Source organism: Acomys minous (assembly GCF_964271855.1).
Source record: "Acomys minous genome assembly, chromosome: 8".
Classification (NCBI taxonomy): domain Eukaryota; kingdom Metazoa; phylum Chordata; class Mammalia; order Rodentia; family Muridae; genus Acomys; species Acomys minous.
This window is the reverse complement of record NC_140489.1, coordinates 14,428,349-14,440,404: the sequence shown is the minus strand read 5'-3', so window position 1 is coordinate 14,440,404 and position 12,056 is coordinate 14,428,349. Positions and strand designations below refer to the sequence as shown.

At 48.3% G+C, this 12,056-nt stretch overlaps 1 protein-coding gene across 1 annotated transcript in view; it reads left to right on the top strand.

Annotated features, from left to right (window-relative positions):
- Positions 1 to 8,157, top strand: part of TUNAR (transmembrane neural differentiation associated intracellular calcium regulator) — a 47,629-nt gene extending 39,472 nt beyond the window's left edge. Inside the window, exon 3 of the mRNA XM_084792660.1 lies at positions 5,622 to 8,157. Within this exon, the coding sequence (XP_084648786.1) occupies positions 5,622 to 5,807 (186 nt within the window). The 3' untranslated portion in view covers positions 5,808 to 8,157. The remainder of the gene's footprint in view (positions 1 to 5,621) is intronic.
- Positions 8,158 to 12,056: the final 3,899 nt, after the last annotated feature.

The following is a 12,056-nucleotide window of genomic DNA, read 5'->3' as shown; positions in this document are numbered from 1 at the left end:
GAAATGAAACCACAGTAGACGTGTGCCAGCCATCAGCTTAGGAAACACTACTCAGAGGACCCCATCAGCATCGACCCACCCTATCCACTTGTCAGGAACCACTGCCATAGCTTTGGCATTTATTCCATTGCTTTCTTTTGGAGATTCATCAGGTTTAGGCCTCCAAACTAGGGTGGTGTTGGATCTTCCATATAAATGGTAACCTCCCTTCTACAGTCGGCAATGTGCTTTCCTCTTAACACCGTGCCTAAGATGCCCCAACATCTCGTGCCTTCCCTCTACTCACAGTTTAAGGACTCTCAATGGTCTATGGCCATCTGCACAGTGTCCAGCATTATGCTAAGAGGAAAACTACTGCCGGTAAACGTAAGATATTATCTGCGTGCGCTGGTATGCACATGTGCAGTATATTCAGGGTTTGTCCCAAGAGATGGATGGCTGCTCATCAGGGGCGAGTGTGCTCAGCTTTACAAGGTGCCGTACAGGTTTCCAAGGTGGCAACCTGATGAGCCCCAGATGGCTCTGACTCAGGAGGAGTCAGAGGGCCAGTATCTGGTGTTCCTCCAGCCCTGTGCCTTGAATAGTGCTTCATGTCTCGGCTGGAGTGCCGTGGTTCTTGAACAGGAGTTGATTGTGTTTTAATTTGTATTTCTCTGATAACCATATTCTGTTTCTGTGTGGCCACTCTTTTGAGGAGTTCCTGAGTAGGACTTTACCCACTTTTCTATTGCTTATAACTTTCTTGCTGGCTTTATACTAACATTATATTAAATATAAGTTAAATTATGTATCACAGGCCACTGTATATCATTCACTAACCATGTATATATATACATATATACATATGCACACATATATGTATATATATACATACACACACATATATATATGTATATATATATATATCCTAGTTTGTTGCTTCCACAGTTCATTTTTATGGTAGTATCTGATAAATGATGTAACCCCTTGGGATTAATTAATCATTATCTCATAGTTTGAGATTTTTCTGTCCTGAGGTAGCTGTCTCTACCCTGTGATGACAAGCACATGCCTTTCTCTTCACTATTAAAGACCACGGTGATCATGGTCTCTGCTCATCTGTGTTGCATTTAGAGATGATGGCCTTGATTTCGCTTAGTGTCCATCTGGGATATGACTTACCTCACTGCAGTGACCAGACAACTGTCAGAAAGCAGCCTGAGGGGGGAAAGTGTTTGTTCTGACTCCATTCCTACCACTGCCCTTGTTTTTAGGCTGAGCTCCCAGTCCCTCCTGCTCTCCAGTCAACACTAGCCATCCCCTGTCCTCTGCCCAGTTACTGCCTAAGAAAACAATGTCCTGAGCACATCCCTCCAGTGCGGCCCTCGGTGACAGCCCTGGGAGTCCAGCCTCCCTCCCGAGGAGGTTTCTATGGGGAGAGATGGGCTGGTACCTAACAACTGGGGACTTGGTGGCTGCGGCTGTTGGCCGGTCTGGTTAGCTGCAGAGTCCTCGGGATATAAACACGGGCGACCTGATTATACCCTCCAACTCCTCCTGACTCAGAACCATCTGGGGTTAACTCAGGGAAGGAGCTAAATTAAGCCTTGGAAACCAAGCAGCCTCGATGACAGGCACTTTGTTGTGCTTGAGTGCCTGCGATGATGGGTCTCTGGTTATGAGGCTAGCACTAATCTCATCTCTTGAGAGTAGCCGTAGCCATCCAGCTCCCTGCCCCGCAGAGACAGGGGGATGCCAGGTCCCTCACAGGACCCGCTCGTTCTCTCAGCATGGCTCTCCTGAGCATTGTGCGATGAAGTAACAGCTGGAACGCTCCTGTCCCAGGACTCGGCCTATAGAAGAAAGCAGACAGGCAACCGAAGACCCTGCAAAGCAGGGGCTGGTGTTTGGAGACCCTTCCCCCCAGAGAAGAGTGAGGGGTGGTGGGTTCCTGGTGAACTAACTTTCTTAAGGTTTTATGTAATGACTGGACCACAGAATGGCCAAAATCAAGAGGAGAGGAGTCGTCAGCCCTCACTTGTCAACAAGCAATCAGATACCTCCGCATCGAAAATCTGTTTGACAGGACTACCAAAGTCTCACACACACACACACACACACACACACACACACACACACACACACAGAGACACACACACACACATTACCCACGCCTGCTTACCTCTGCCCAGTATCTGTAGCTAGGAAGACACCACACGCGTGTACATTTTACATCAGAGAAAAATGTGAACAGGTACGGGATTAGAACTAAAACATGCACGCTTCAGCACTTAAGGAGACCGTCTTCAGATCTGCAGTTTGCTTGGAAATGTTCTGAAACAAAAGTGTGTTGCAGCCACACAACTCCGCACGGAGGAACGGGGCAGCGGGGGAGTGGACGAGTGTGTGGATACCGGCTGTAAAAGTTCTTCAGCTTTGCTAAGTGTGGCTCACTCTCCTACGAAAAGTGCATGCGCGGCACCAGAAGATGGGTACAAACAAGAATGGTCCGAGCAGTGCTGTTCATCATAGTCCCAAACCCAAAGCCCCTCAGAGCCCTGTCCCCAGGAGAGTAGATCCATCTGACACTGGTGTGAAGATCCAAAAGGCCACTGTTGCTAAGGGAAACTGGATAAGCTACAGCTATACCCAGCCACACGGGTGAGGCTTGCGAAACAGTGGGGGGGGGGGGGCGGGGAGTCAGCCGCCTAGGGGAGAGTGTTGTGTGATTCCGTTTTAAAAAATTCAAAACCAGGCAAAGCTGACTGTAGCGTTAGGGGTCACAAGAGAGTTGTCAAGAGGGGGGAGTAAGGGACAGTAAGGGACTTAATGGTCATCAAGGGAGGGAGGCCCAAAGGCTAACACAGAGAGGGGGGGGAGGGAGGGAGGGAGGGGGAGAGAGATAGAGAGAGGGGGGAAGGAGGGAGGGAGGGAGGGGGAGAAAGAGAGAGAGAGAGAAAGAGAGAGAGAGAGAGAGAGAGAGAGAGAGAGAGAGAGAGAGAGAGAGAACAGAAGCTTTTCCTGGCTGCTCTTGGGGGTGAGAACCTACTTAAAGCCCACTAGCAAGCCACGATTGTAAAGAAAACAGAACGTGTTCCTTCAGAACATATCCATGCATTCACTAACACACTTGTCCCCCGAGGGGCTCTGTCCTTCATGAAGACAGTACACTGTGTTGAGTACAGCGAGTTGCTCTGTGAGGTGTGGCCCAGGCCTTTCAGGGGTTCGCATGCACAATAGAGGGGATGGAAAGACAGTCATGGTTGATCCTCACTCCTAACACCTGGATTTCCAGTGGCCATCCTTCCGGGCTGTGCTTCCTGAGACACCACGTGACTTGCCCATTAGATGGGAGTCTCCAGGGAAACAGAACCAATGATGTATGAGGAAGCACGTTTGGGTGAGCATGTGTGATGGGATGGGGGCGGGGGAGGCTACTTGCGTGTGTGTGTGTGTGTGTGTGTGTGTGTGTGTGTGTGTGTATGTGTACTTCTACACACACAGCCACATACTTGTGTCTATTTACACATATTGGCCCAGTTTGATTTCTATTGCTGTGATAAATACATGACCAAAAGCAACTTGAGGGTGAAGGGTCTATTTCATCTTTCAGTGGGCAAGTCCGTCGCTGTGGAAAGTCACGGCAGGAACCGAAGTGGAGGCCATGGAGGACCGCTGCTCAGTGGGCTGTTCTCCACAACTCTCTTATACAATTCAGAGTCAACTGCCCTTGGGCAGCACCCCCCCCCCACACACACACACACACATCGAGCATTAATCAAGACAACGGTTTACAGATTTGTCTACAGATAATTGGATGGGAGCGTTTTCTCAGTTGAGGTCTCTCTTCTGAGATACGTCTGTGTTTGTGTTGAGTTGACAAAAACTGAACAGCACATAAAAAGCTACGGTTTTCCATGCGGTCCCCTAAATATCAGGAAAGATAGCTGAGAAGATGCAGTCTCCTCACGGTCCGTCCCCGGATCTCATCCCATAAAGTCCCCACGTGTCTGCATATTTCACGTATAATTGGGGTAGAAATAGGTGAGGAGGGTCTCAATCTCTGACCCTGTCTCTGGATGGCTGAACTAACTACCTTAATACGTATACTTTAGTCTTGCCTATTCAAACTACACATGTTATACAAAGGAATAGCAGAGACATAGACCTGTCATTCACAATAATAACAGTGAACGTCCCAGGGTCCGCTACTCAGCCTGCACAGAGAGAGCCCCGCATCTCTGAAGGCTGCTGGGCTCCAAGGTATTCCTCACTGCTTTGGCTGGAGGAAGCCACGCATCTAAATTTCATGTGCATAACTCTTTGGCTGTTACAGAACTCAAAACGCATATTGGCCAACAGTGTGCTGTTTGGAGCCTTCACAGATAAAGTCAGGCTGAACACATTCTGTTGGGAAGTGCTTTTTTTCCCCTCTGTGGGTTTGGTCCATGCTGTCGGGGACAGCTGCAGCTCTGCCCTCTCACTGCCGTGGAATATTCCAGTCATGTAGCTCTGTTAAACCACATGGGCACTGAGGCACTGGTGCACACCTGGGCAGCCTCCAGCCCTTTGTTGGGACAGCTGCTTCTGCAGCTGGAGAAGTGGCCAGGATACAAAGCAGGGCCACCCCCTGCCCCGCGTCCCCGTCTCATGCACAGCTGGGAGAGCAGGTGCCCAGCTATAGACTCTGTCTCTTCGCTTTCCTAACTAGTGCCAAACAGTGTTTTAGAGCAATTGTGTCAACATCTATTCCTGCCGGAGACCATGGGAGTCTGTGAAAGGGTCCTTCACACCTCACAGGGCACGACGCTTACAGCCTCTCTTGAGTACAGAATCACCTCTTCTCGGACCTGCCTACTCCGGCCGCCTACCTCAGCTAAAGCTCCAGAACATGTGCAACTGTGATGCCCTCTATGGCCTCCTGAACCCGGAGGAGGACTCATCTCCTGGGATTGACCCAGCACCTAAAAGTCTATGTCCTCCCCTCTAGCTTTAATGTGATTGCCACAGCTGCCTGTTTCTGTTCCACAGGAAAGAGAAAAGCAAGCTCCACTGAGTGGGTGGCCCAAGGACTGGACTCCGGATGCATGTCTTGATGTTATTAATACCTCGTGCCTGAAATGCCCAAAATCCTTAACTTATGTCCTGACATCCGTGTGTGTGTGTGTGTGTGTGTGTGTGTGTGTGTGTGTGTGTGTGTTCATGTGTCTGTTCATGTGTGCACATGCACACATGTGGAGGCCAAAGGTCAACCGCCTTTGAGACCATATTACTTATTCTCCTTAAGCTATCTAATTAGACTAGACTGACTGGCTAGTGAGCTCCAGGGATCCTCCTGTATCTCTCTCCCCAACACTGGTGTTGGATGCTTTGTTTGTGGGGCCTGGGGATCCACCTCAGGTCCTGGAGCTTGCAAGGCAAGCACTTGGCTGGCAGAACGATCTCCCCAGTCCCCATGCTCTGCCCTCTCTCAGTGACCAAGAGGAATGTCTTCCAAGGCTGTGTTAGATGCTATAGATGTCACTCCTACCCATGATCTAATCCTAAAGCCTGTTCGTCACCCCACACCTCCACCTGGCCTCTGCAAGGATCCTGGGAAATAATGGTCTTTTGCTGTCTCTCTCTCTCTCTCTCTGCTGCAGGTTAGCCTGGCGAGGAAGATAAAGACATTTGCAACCAAGATGGTCATCACCAGCGGAAATGATGAAGACCGGGGAGGCCAAGAGAAAGAGAGCAAAGAAGAGAGCGTGCTGGCCATGCTGGGCATCATTGGGACCATCCTGAACCTGATCGTCATCATCTTTGTATACATATACACCACTCTATGAAGGGCCCCACCCAGCCACAAGACAAGGCTCCCGTGTGTCCCTATAGTGGTGACCACATGCTGCCAGGGGCCAGCGGGTTCGAAGACCACACACTGCTCCGTCAATGCACCTTCAAACTTTCTAGCAGGTCACCAAATGAACCCACCCTGCTGTGAGGAGCAGATACTCCGAAGCACAATGTATCCAATGAAACTCATTCAGGCCACAAGGAACTCAGCGTCTCTGGCGGGAGACCTGGTAGGATGCTGGAAGGACCAGCCTTCGGCCCTAGTGGTGGGCAGATGGGTGTGGAAATGCCTCGTCCCGGAGTGCTGACCACATCCCACACTGGAAAGGATGAGAGGGGTGGACTCAGCTCATCTGCCTACCTCCCAGGACCAGCGGGACAAGCTCTAGGTGCGGTTCGCTGATAGGCATCCTATTTGTCAAATGAGTCCAGCTATTTGTTACGGGAGATAACTTATTTTTCCTTTTTCATTGGCTTGACGTGTGTATCTGTTCATATCAAGGTTTATAAATATATATTTTTAATAAATGTGCTCTATTTTTTAGCATGAACCAAATATTTGCAGAAGCGCTTCTGGATCCATAGCTCTTCTTGTTTTTAATCGCTTTGCTCCATCAACTGCGGGACATCTTTTTCTGTAGCCGTCCGGTTGTCTCAGCTCATATCAGCTCTTTCTGCTTCCGTGTTCTCCCTCTCCATCTCCACCCCTCTGTTCTCTCGTCTCTCTTTCCCTGCTCCACCCCCTCCTCTCCCATCTCTAATTCTCCTCTCCTCCCTCTTTCATTCTCTCCTTTCCTTTCCTACTGTGTTCTCCTTGCCTTCCGCCATCTCCTCCCTCCTCCCTCTCCTCCTCGCTTCTCTCTTCCCCTCCCCTCCCCTCTCCTCTCCTCTCCTCCCCTCTCCTCCCCTCTCCTCTTCTCTTCTCTCCCTTCCTCTTCTCCTCCTCTCTTGTCTAGAGGACGTTTTCCCATAATACCAGCCATGGTCCTAGCTGGTGCATGTTTCAAGGTTGTCGAGCGGCTTTTTTGTTGTTCTGTCAGAGATGTAAAAAACCGATTGTGGGCATGCAGACCTTAGACGCACCCTGCCCTTAACTGAGAATGATGCATGAACAAGGGCTGAGGGCAGATCAGCTTTCAACCTGTTTTCAAAGGACTTCCACTCAGGAAGATGAGTGTGGCCCTGCCTTGTGGGTCACCTGTGGGACGGGGCAGTCACCAGCTCACTGGTTGCTCATTCACTCCTGTAACCATTTCGTTTATCAGATTTTTGATTTTTTTTTTTTGTACAGTGACCGAGAGATGGGACCCGGGCAAGCTCAGTGTTAGGTGTGCCATCCCTTCCTTGGTGAGATGCCTTGGCGGGGAGGGCAGGGTCTCTTCAGAAGTCAGTGGGATGTGACTGATGTGAAACCTCCCCCTGTAAAAGTGTATACACAGGCTGTTCCTGCTGTAAAGAGACCGCTGTGACAAGTGACCCTTCAAGGGCATTGGAAGGGGACTTAATGATCTCGCTAAAAGGACCCCTGCACATTTTAAAGCTGGTTTCCTCCTCCACGAAGCTATTTCCTCTCTGAGGGGATGACTGACATAACTACAAGTTTCCTGCTCCCTGGCTCCCTAACATAGCCTCAGCCTGGCTGCAGTGGACAGCCTTAAGGAGAGGGTCAGTGTTCATCCCACCGCCGGCAGAAATGGCATCAGCCTGCCCTGTTGGATTTGGAGAACACTGAGAGAGGGGCTCTGCCTGCCCCTTCCTTAAATGGCACCATGAAGGAGCCATTTCCTGGGCTCCACTAAGGGACCAGTCTCTTTTATAAATCAAATACCTATGAGCACCTGGCCCTGGCCAGAGATGTCTCCTCTTCCCCACCTGAAGGAAGGACACTTTGTATGCAAGTCATGGGGCCCTCTTGGTAGCCGAGGAGAGGGAGGATCTCTCACCTGTGTCATAGAAGAAGGAAGGACAGCTGAGACCAGGAATCTTTCCAGAGATTACCTGGCACGCAGTGGAGTAAGATTCTAGCCCCAGCCTGTCCAGTTCCTTATCCCAATGAGGGCCTGTATGCTGCTGAGGGAGGAGGAAGGCGACTGTGGCAGGAAAGTCTGTCGTCCTGCTGCGGGCCAGCTCTGTGCACCTCATCCTCCTCCACAACAGGAAGCAACCTGGGAGCTAACTTTCTGGATACTTGCAGAATATGACACAAATAAAGCTGAGATAGAAGCTGGTTAGAAACTTGAGAGACATCTTGGGGAGTGTGCTACCTACCAGGCTGTGTGATTCTGGAAAACCTGTAATCCTGAACTGAGTGAACAATAAAGGTGCCATGGGGAAAAAAAAAAACTATTGGTGTCATCAACTTCCTTGTGGGCCTGCGTGCACTTAGTTTATTTAATAAAACTTGACCGTGGCTGTATTTATTTTATCTAATGTATTTACCTTTGAGACAGAGCCTCATGAAACACAGGCTGCTCTTGAACTTGCTATGTGGCAGAGAATGGCCTTAAATTCACTGCCTTTGTGCCTCCACCTCCCCAGTACTGGGATCACAGGTATGTGTCACCACAGCCTGACCAAATGTCATTCTGCTAAACAGATTTCTGTCTGGTTTTGACCAGACAAACCTTAGTGGTTTTTATTTATGGAGAAGGGTGTGGGGGAATCATCTTTCAGATCCTCTGCACAATTTCTTGGCCACTCTACTAACTGGGCCTAATCTACAGCCTAGAAATAAAACTGCCCTTTGCACATCTGACACACTGTGGGGACCATTTTTTTCATAGCTCCAGTCCATGTGTCCACTCGGGCAGTTTAGTGGAAAATAATAACACACGCAGCCTCTTCTTTTCATTGGTTGAGCAAGCCTATCCCGGTCTCAGCCAACGTCCACCTCTGGCTCCAGCACCTTCCACTCTCTGCGGATCATAGCCAGTCTCAAATGCAGTGTTTGCGTACATGCATGTGGCTCCCACTCTCTCTTCCCCCTTTGCTCTCTCTCCAACATACTCTTCTCTGCTCCCCACCCCACGCCTGCCTTGCCTTTAAAACCCAGGACAGGGGTTAGATATGATCAACACCTAGGCTTAGCGTAGGGCGTGGGGCTCTTTTCATTATCTGCCTTCAAGCATGAGAGAGCCTGCTCATCTCCCTCTTGCATTGCTCTCCATGGAAACAATCCATCAGGCATCCCAGTGCTTTCCTAACAGCCGCTCCAGAAGCCCAGGCTGGTAATGATGTCTCCACACCCTGAGAAGAGAGAAACTGAGGGACCAGATTTCCTCCTCTTGTTCTAAAAGTCCTCCTCACATACCCTGTGGCCCGGCTTTGCTGTACACGGGGCCTCGGCAGTGGCGTTCCTTCCTAAGGACCACCTTGTGGATTGGAAGATCCTTGCACCATTATATAAGGAATTTTGCCTCTAGTGAAAGCAGATGGAAGGAACAGATTGCCCATGCTTTATGTTCATAAACATTTGACACAAATCTACATGTGCTTTCCCAGATGATGGCTGCTTCGCCCTAAGAAAAGGAGTCTTGCAGCCTCTGTAAATTATCTCTTAACACTGTTGAAAGGCATGCTCCTTGCCTCTCCTTCTGTGAGAGAAGAATGAACAGAGTCAAGAAGGGGGTGTCTCCGTGAGGAGGCCTCTTGTTAAAGCCAAGCAGAGCTCTCTTCCAGGTATGCTGAGAGTTGGCCTCACACATGCGTACTCTAGCATTCTATCATTGGTCCTGGTGGCCTGATGGCCAGAACTGCTCTATGTCCTGCCTGGCCAAAGTCAGGAGCCAAAGGGACAAAGACAGAATAGCCTTAAATGTTGTAGATCATTAACAACAACAACAACAGTATTAATAATTGAGACCACCAATAGCTTTTGGTAGTATCTGTCTGCTTAGGAGTAACGGAATCAAGCTTAAACAAGGTTGACTCAGCCCTAATTCTGGGAAGATTTGAACCTTGTTCTTCATTTGCATTTCATCTCTCTCATTGAGAAGAAAAAAGATTGCCACCTCAAACAAACAAACAAAACAAAACCTAAGATGGACTGTCCCTAGGAACCAGTTATGAATGAAATCTCCTGAGCCATCTATCATCAGTGGGCCCCTATGACATCCAGTCAGGAAGGTAACTGCAGGTATCTGCCCACAGCTGTATATTCAGGAACAAACCATCATGTGTGTGCTGACTTCTACTGGAGTCTACATATGGTCAACCTGCCTAACTCCACAGGCAGTCTCCAAAGACACTCACACTCCCAGCTCTTGGCTGCCCATCACAACGCTGCCATCCTTCTCCCTGGAGTTACCATCCACTTCCTTTGCCATCACTGGAGACTCGTTGTCCTAGTCGCTGAGGTCATCATCCCCTGAGCATGCCAGGCCCATTCTGTCTTTTGAGTTCCGTTGCTGGATATAAAGAGTTCTCTTTAGTGTTGCTAGTTCTGAAGACTCCACAGTAGCATTTAGGGCTCTGAAGTTCTGAGATTGCCTCGGTATTGAAGAGTCCCGTGACCAAGGCCGGTTGTGGTATGATGTTGGCTCAGCCACCCAGGTCTCACAGAAAAGATGGTGTGTAATCTTATGCCCTGTGGGTATCTGAGCAGTGTACCACTATAGAGAGCCTATCTAGTCCTCCTTATCCAGGACATGCTCTCTTTTTTCTGATTATTAAAAAAAAAAACACCAAGAAATAGAAGTAAAATATGGAAAGAAAAACCTCAATTCAAGTTCTGGCTGAAACCATTTATTGCCTATTGACCTTTGACCAAATCTTCACTGTTTCTGAAGCTTCATTTTCTCAATGTTGGGTGAATTACATTTCAATCTAAAAATCATTCAGAGGGTGAGACATGTATGCTTTAACTGGCCTAATTAAGTATAGATTGATGGTGAGAGATAGACTGACTTTGTTCGCAGTAAGGGAGGGTGATAGATTCAGGTTCAGTACCGTTGCACAATCTTTTTCCTGTCAAAGACGAGTGGAACCGTACCGGTGATGGGGTCCAGGTCAGCGTACTGAGACACGGAGCTTGGCGATGATGGAGGCGACTACATGTTAGCACAGTGAGCTCTCCAGGAGAGGCTTGGGCTTTGTGCTCAGTCTTCTGCTCACTCACAAAGGAAGCCGATGAGAAATAGTTGTGAGGCAGCTGAGTGTGAGTGCCCTGAGTCACACAGCAGGGTGGGAAGTGTTGGCAACCCTCCATCGACACGGGCACTGCCATGTGCCTCGTCCTCTTGTTCCAGAGAAAAGTCAGAAGCAACTTTGTGAGGTGGATGGAGAAAACAGACATACTTCTGGAGCTCCATGACATGGTTGAGACTCCTACCCCCTGGTACCTTTAAAAAATAATTACACTTACTTATTATTTACCTATGTACACACATAGACACATGCACGCATGCATGCACACACACACACACACACACACACACACACACACACACACACATACACACATGCCATAGCATCTGTGTAGAGGTTAGACGCTAACTTGTGGAAGTCAGTTTTCTCCTTCCATCTTGTGGTTTTTGGGGATCCAACTCAAGTCACTGGACTTGGAAGCATTGTTCCCTGCTGAGCCATTTCAATGTCTTTACCTCATCACTTTTCTAAGAAAGCACAAGGATGGAGTGACAGCCACTAGAAGAACTCACAGCACACTCTGGTGCAGTAGAAATAACACCAACAGATCATAAAGGCTCCCAGACAGCAAAGTAATTGGGAATAATTACCAACTCATTACACAAGGCCAATATTACCCTGATACAGAAATCAAATAATGATTTTATTTTCCATGTGCACCAATGGCTATCATGGGCATAGATACAAATGTCACTTTAAAATTAGCAAATAACAATTTACAATGTAATATATTTTGGCAAACTGAGGGTTCTCTCGGAAATGCGAAGTTGATTTAATAATTGAAGAGAGGTTGCTGTAGTCTACCCCATTAACAGAATGAAAGAGAGAAAATGAAGTCAACACAATAGGTGCAGAAAAGTGGTTGACAGAGTCTGATATTCACACAGAGTTCCTAAGTCATCAAAGTTCCTCGTGAAGGGGCAATTTAGACACCCCAGGGCATATCTACAAGAGAAAGTATATTTAAACATTTTCTTAATGATAAAAAGTTAAATCGTTTCCCTCCTAAAGCTGAAAGCAAAATACCAATATAAAATTATGAATTGGCTAAGAATAAAAATTTAAAGTATGGCTAAGTCCTGTGCATAAAAATGGTG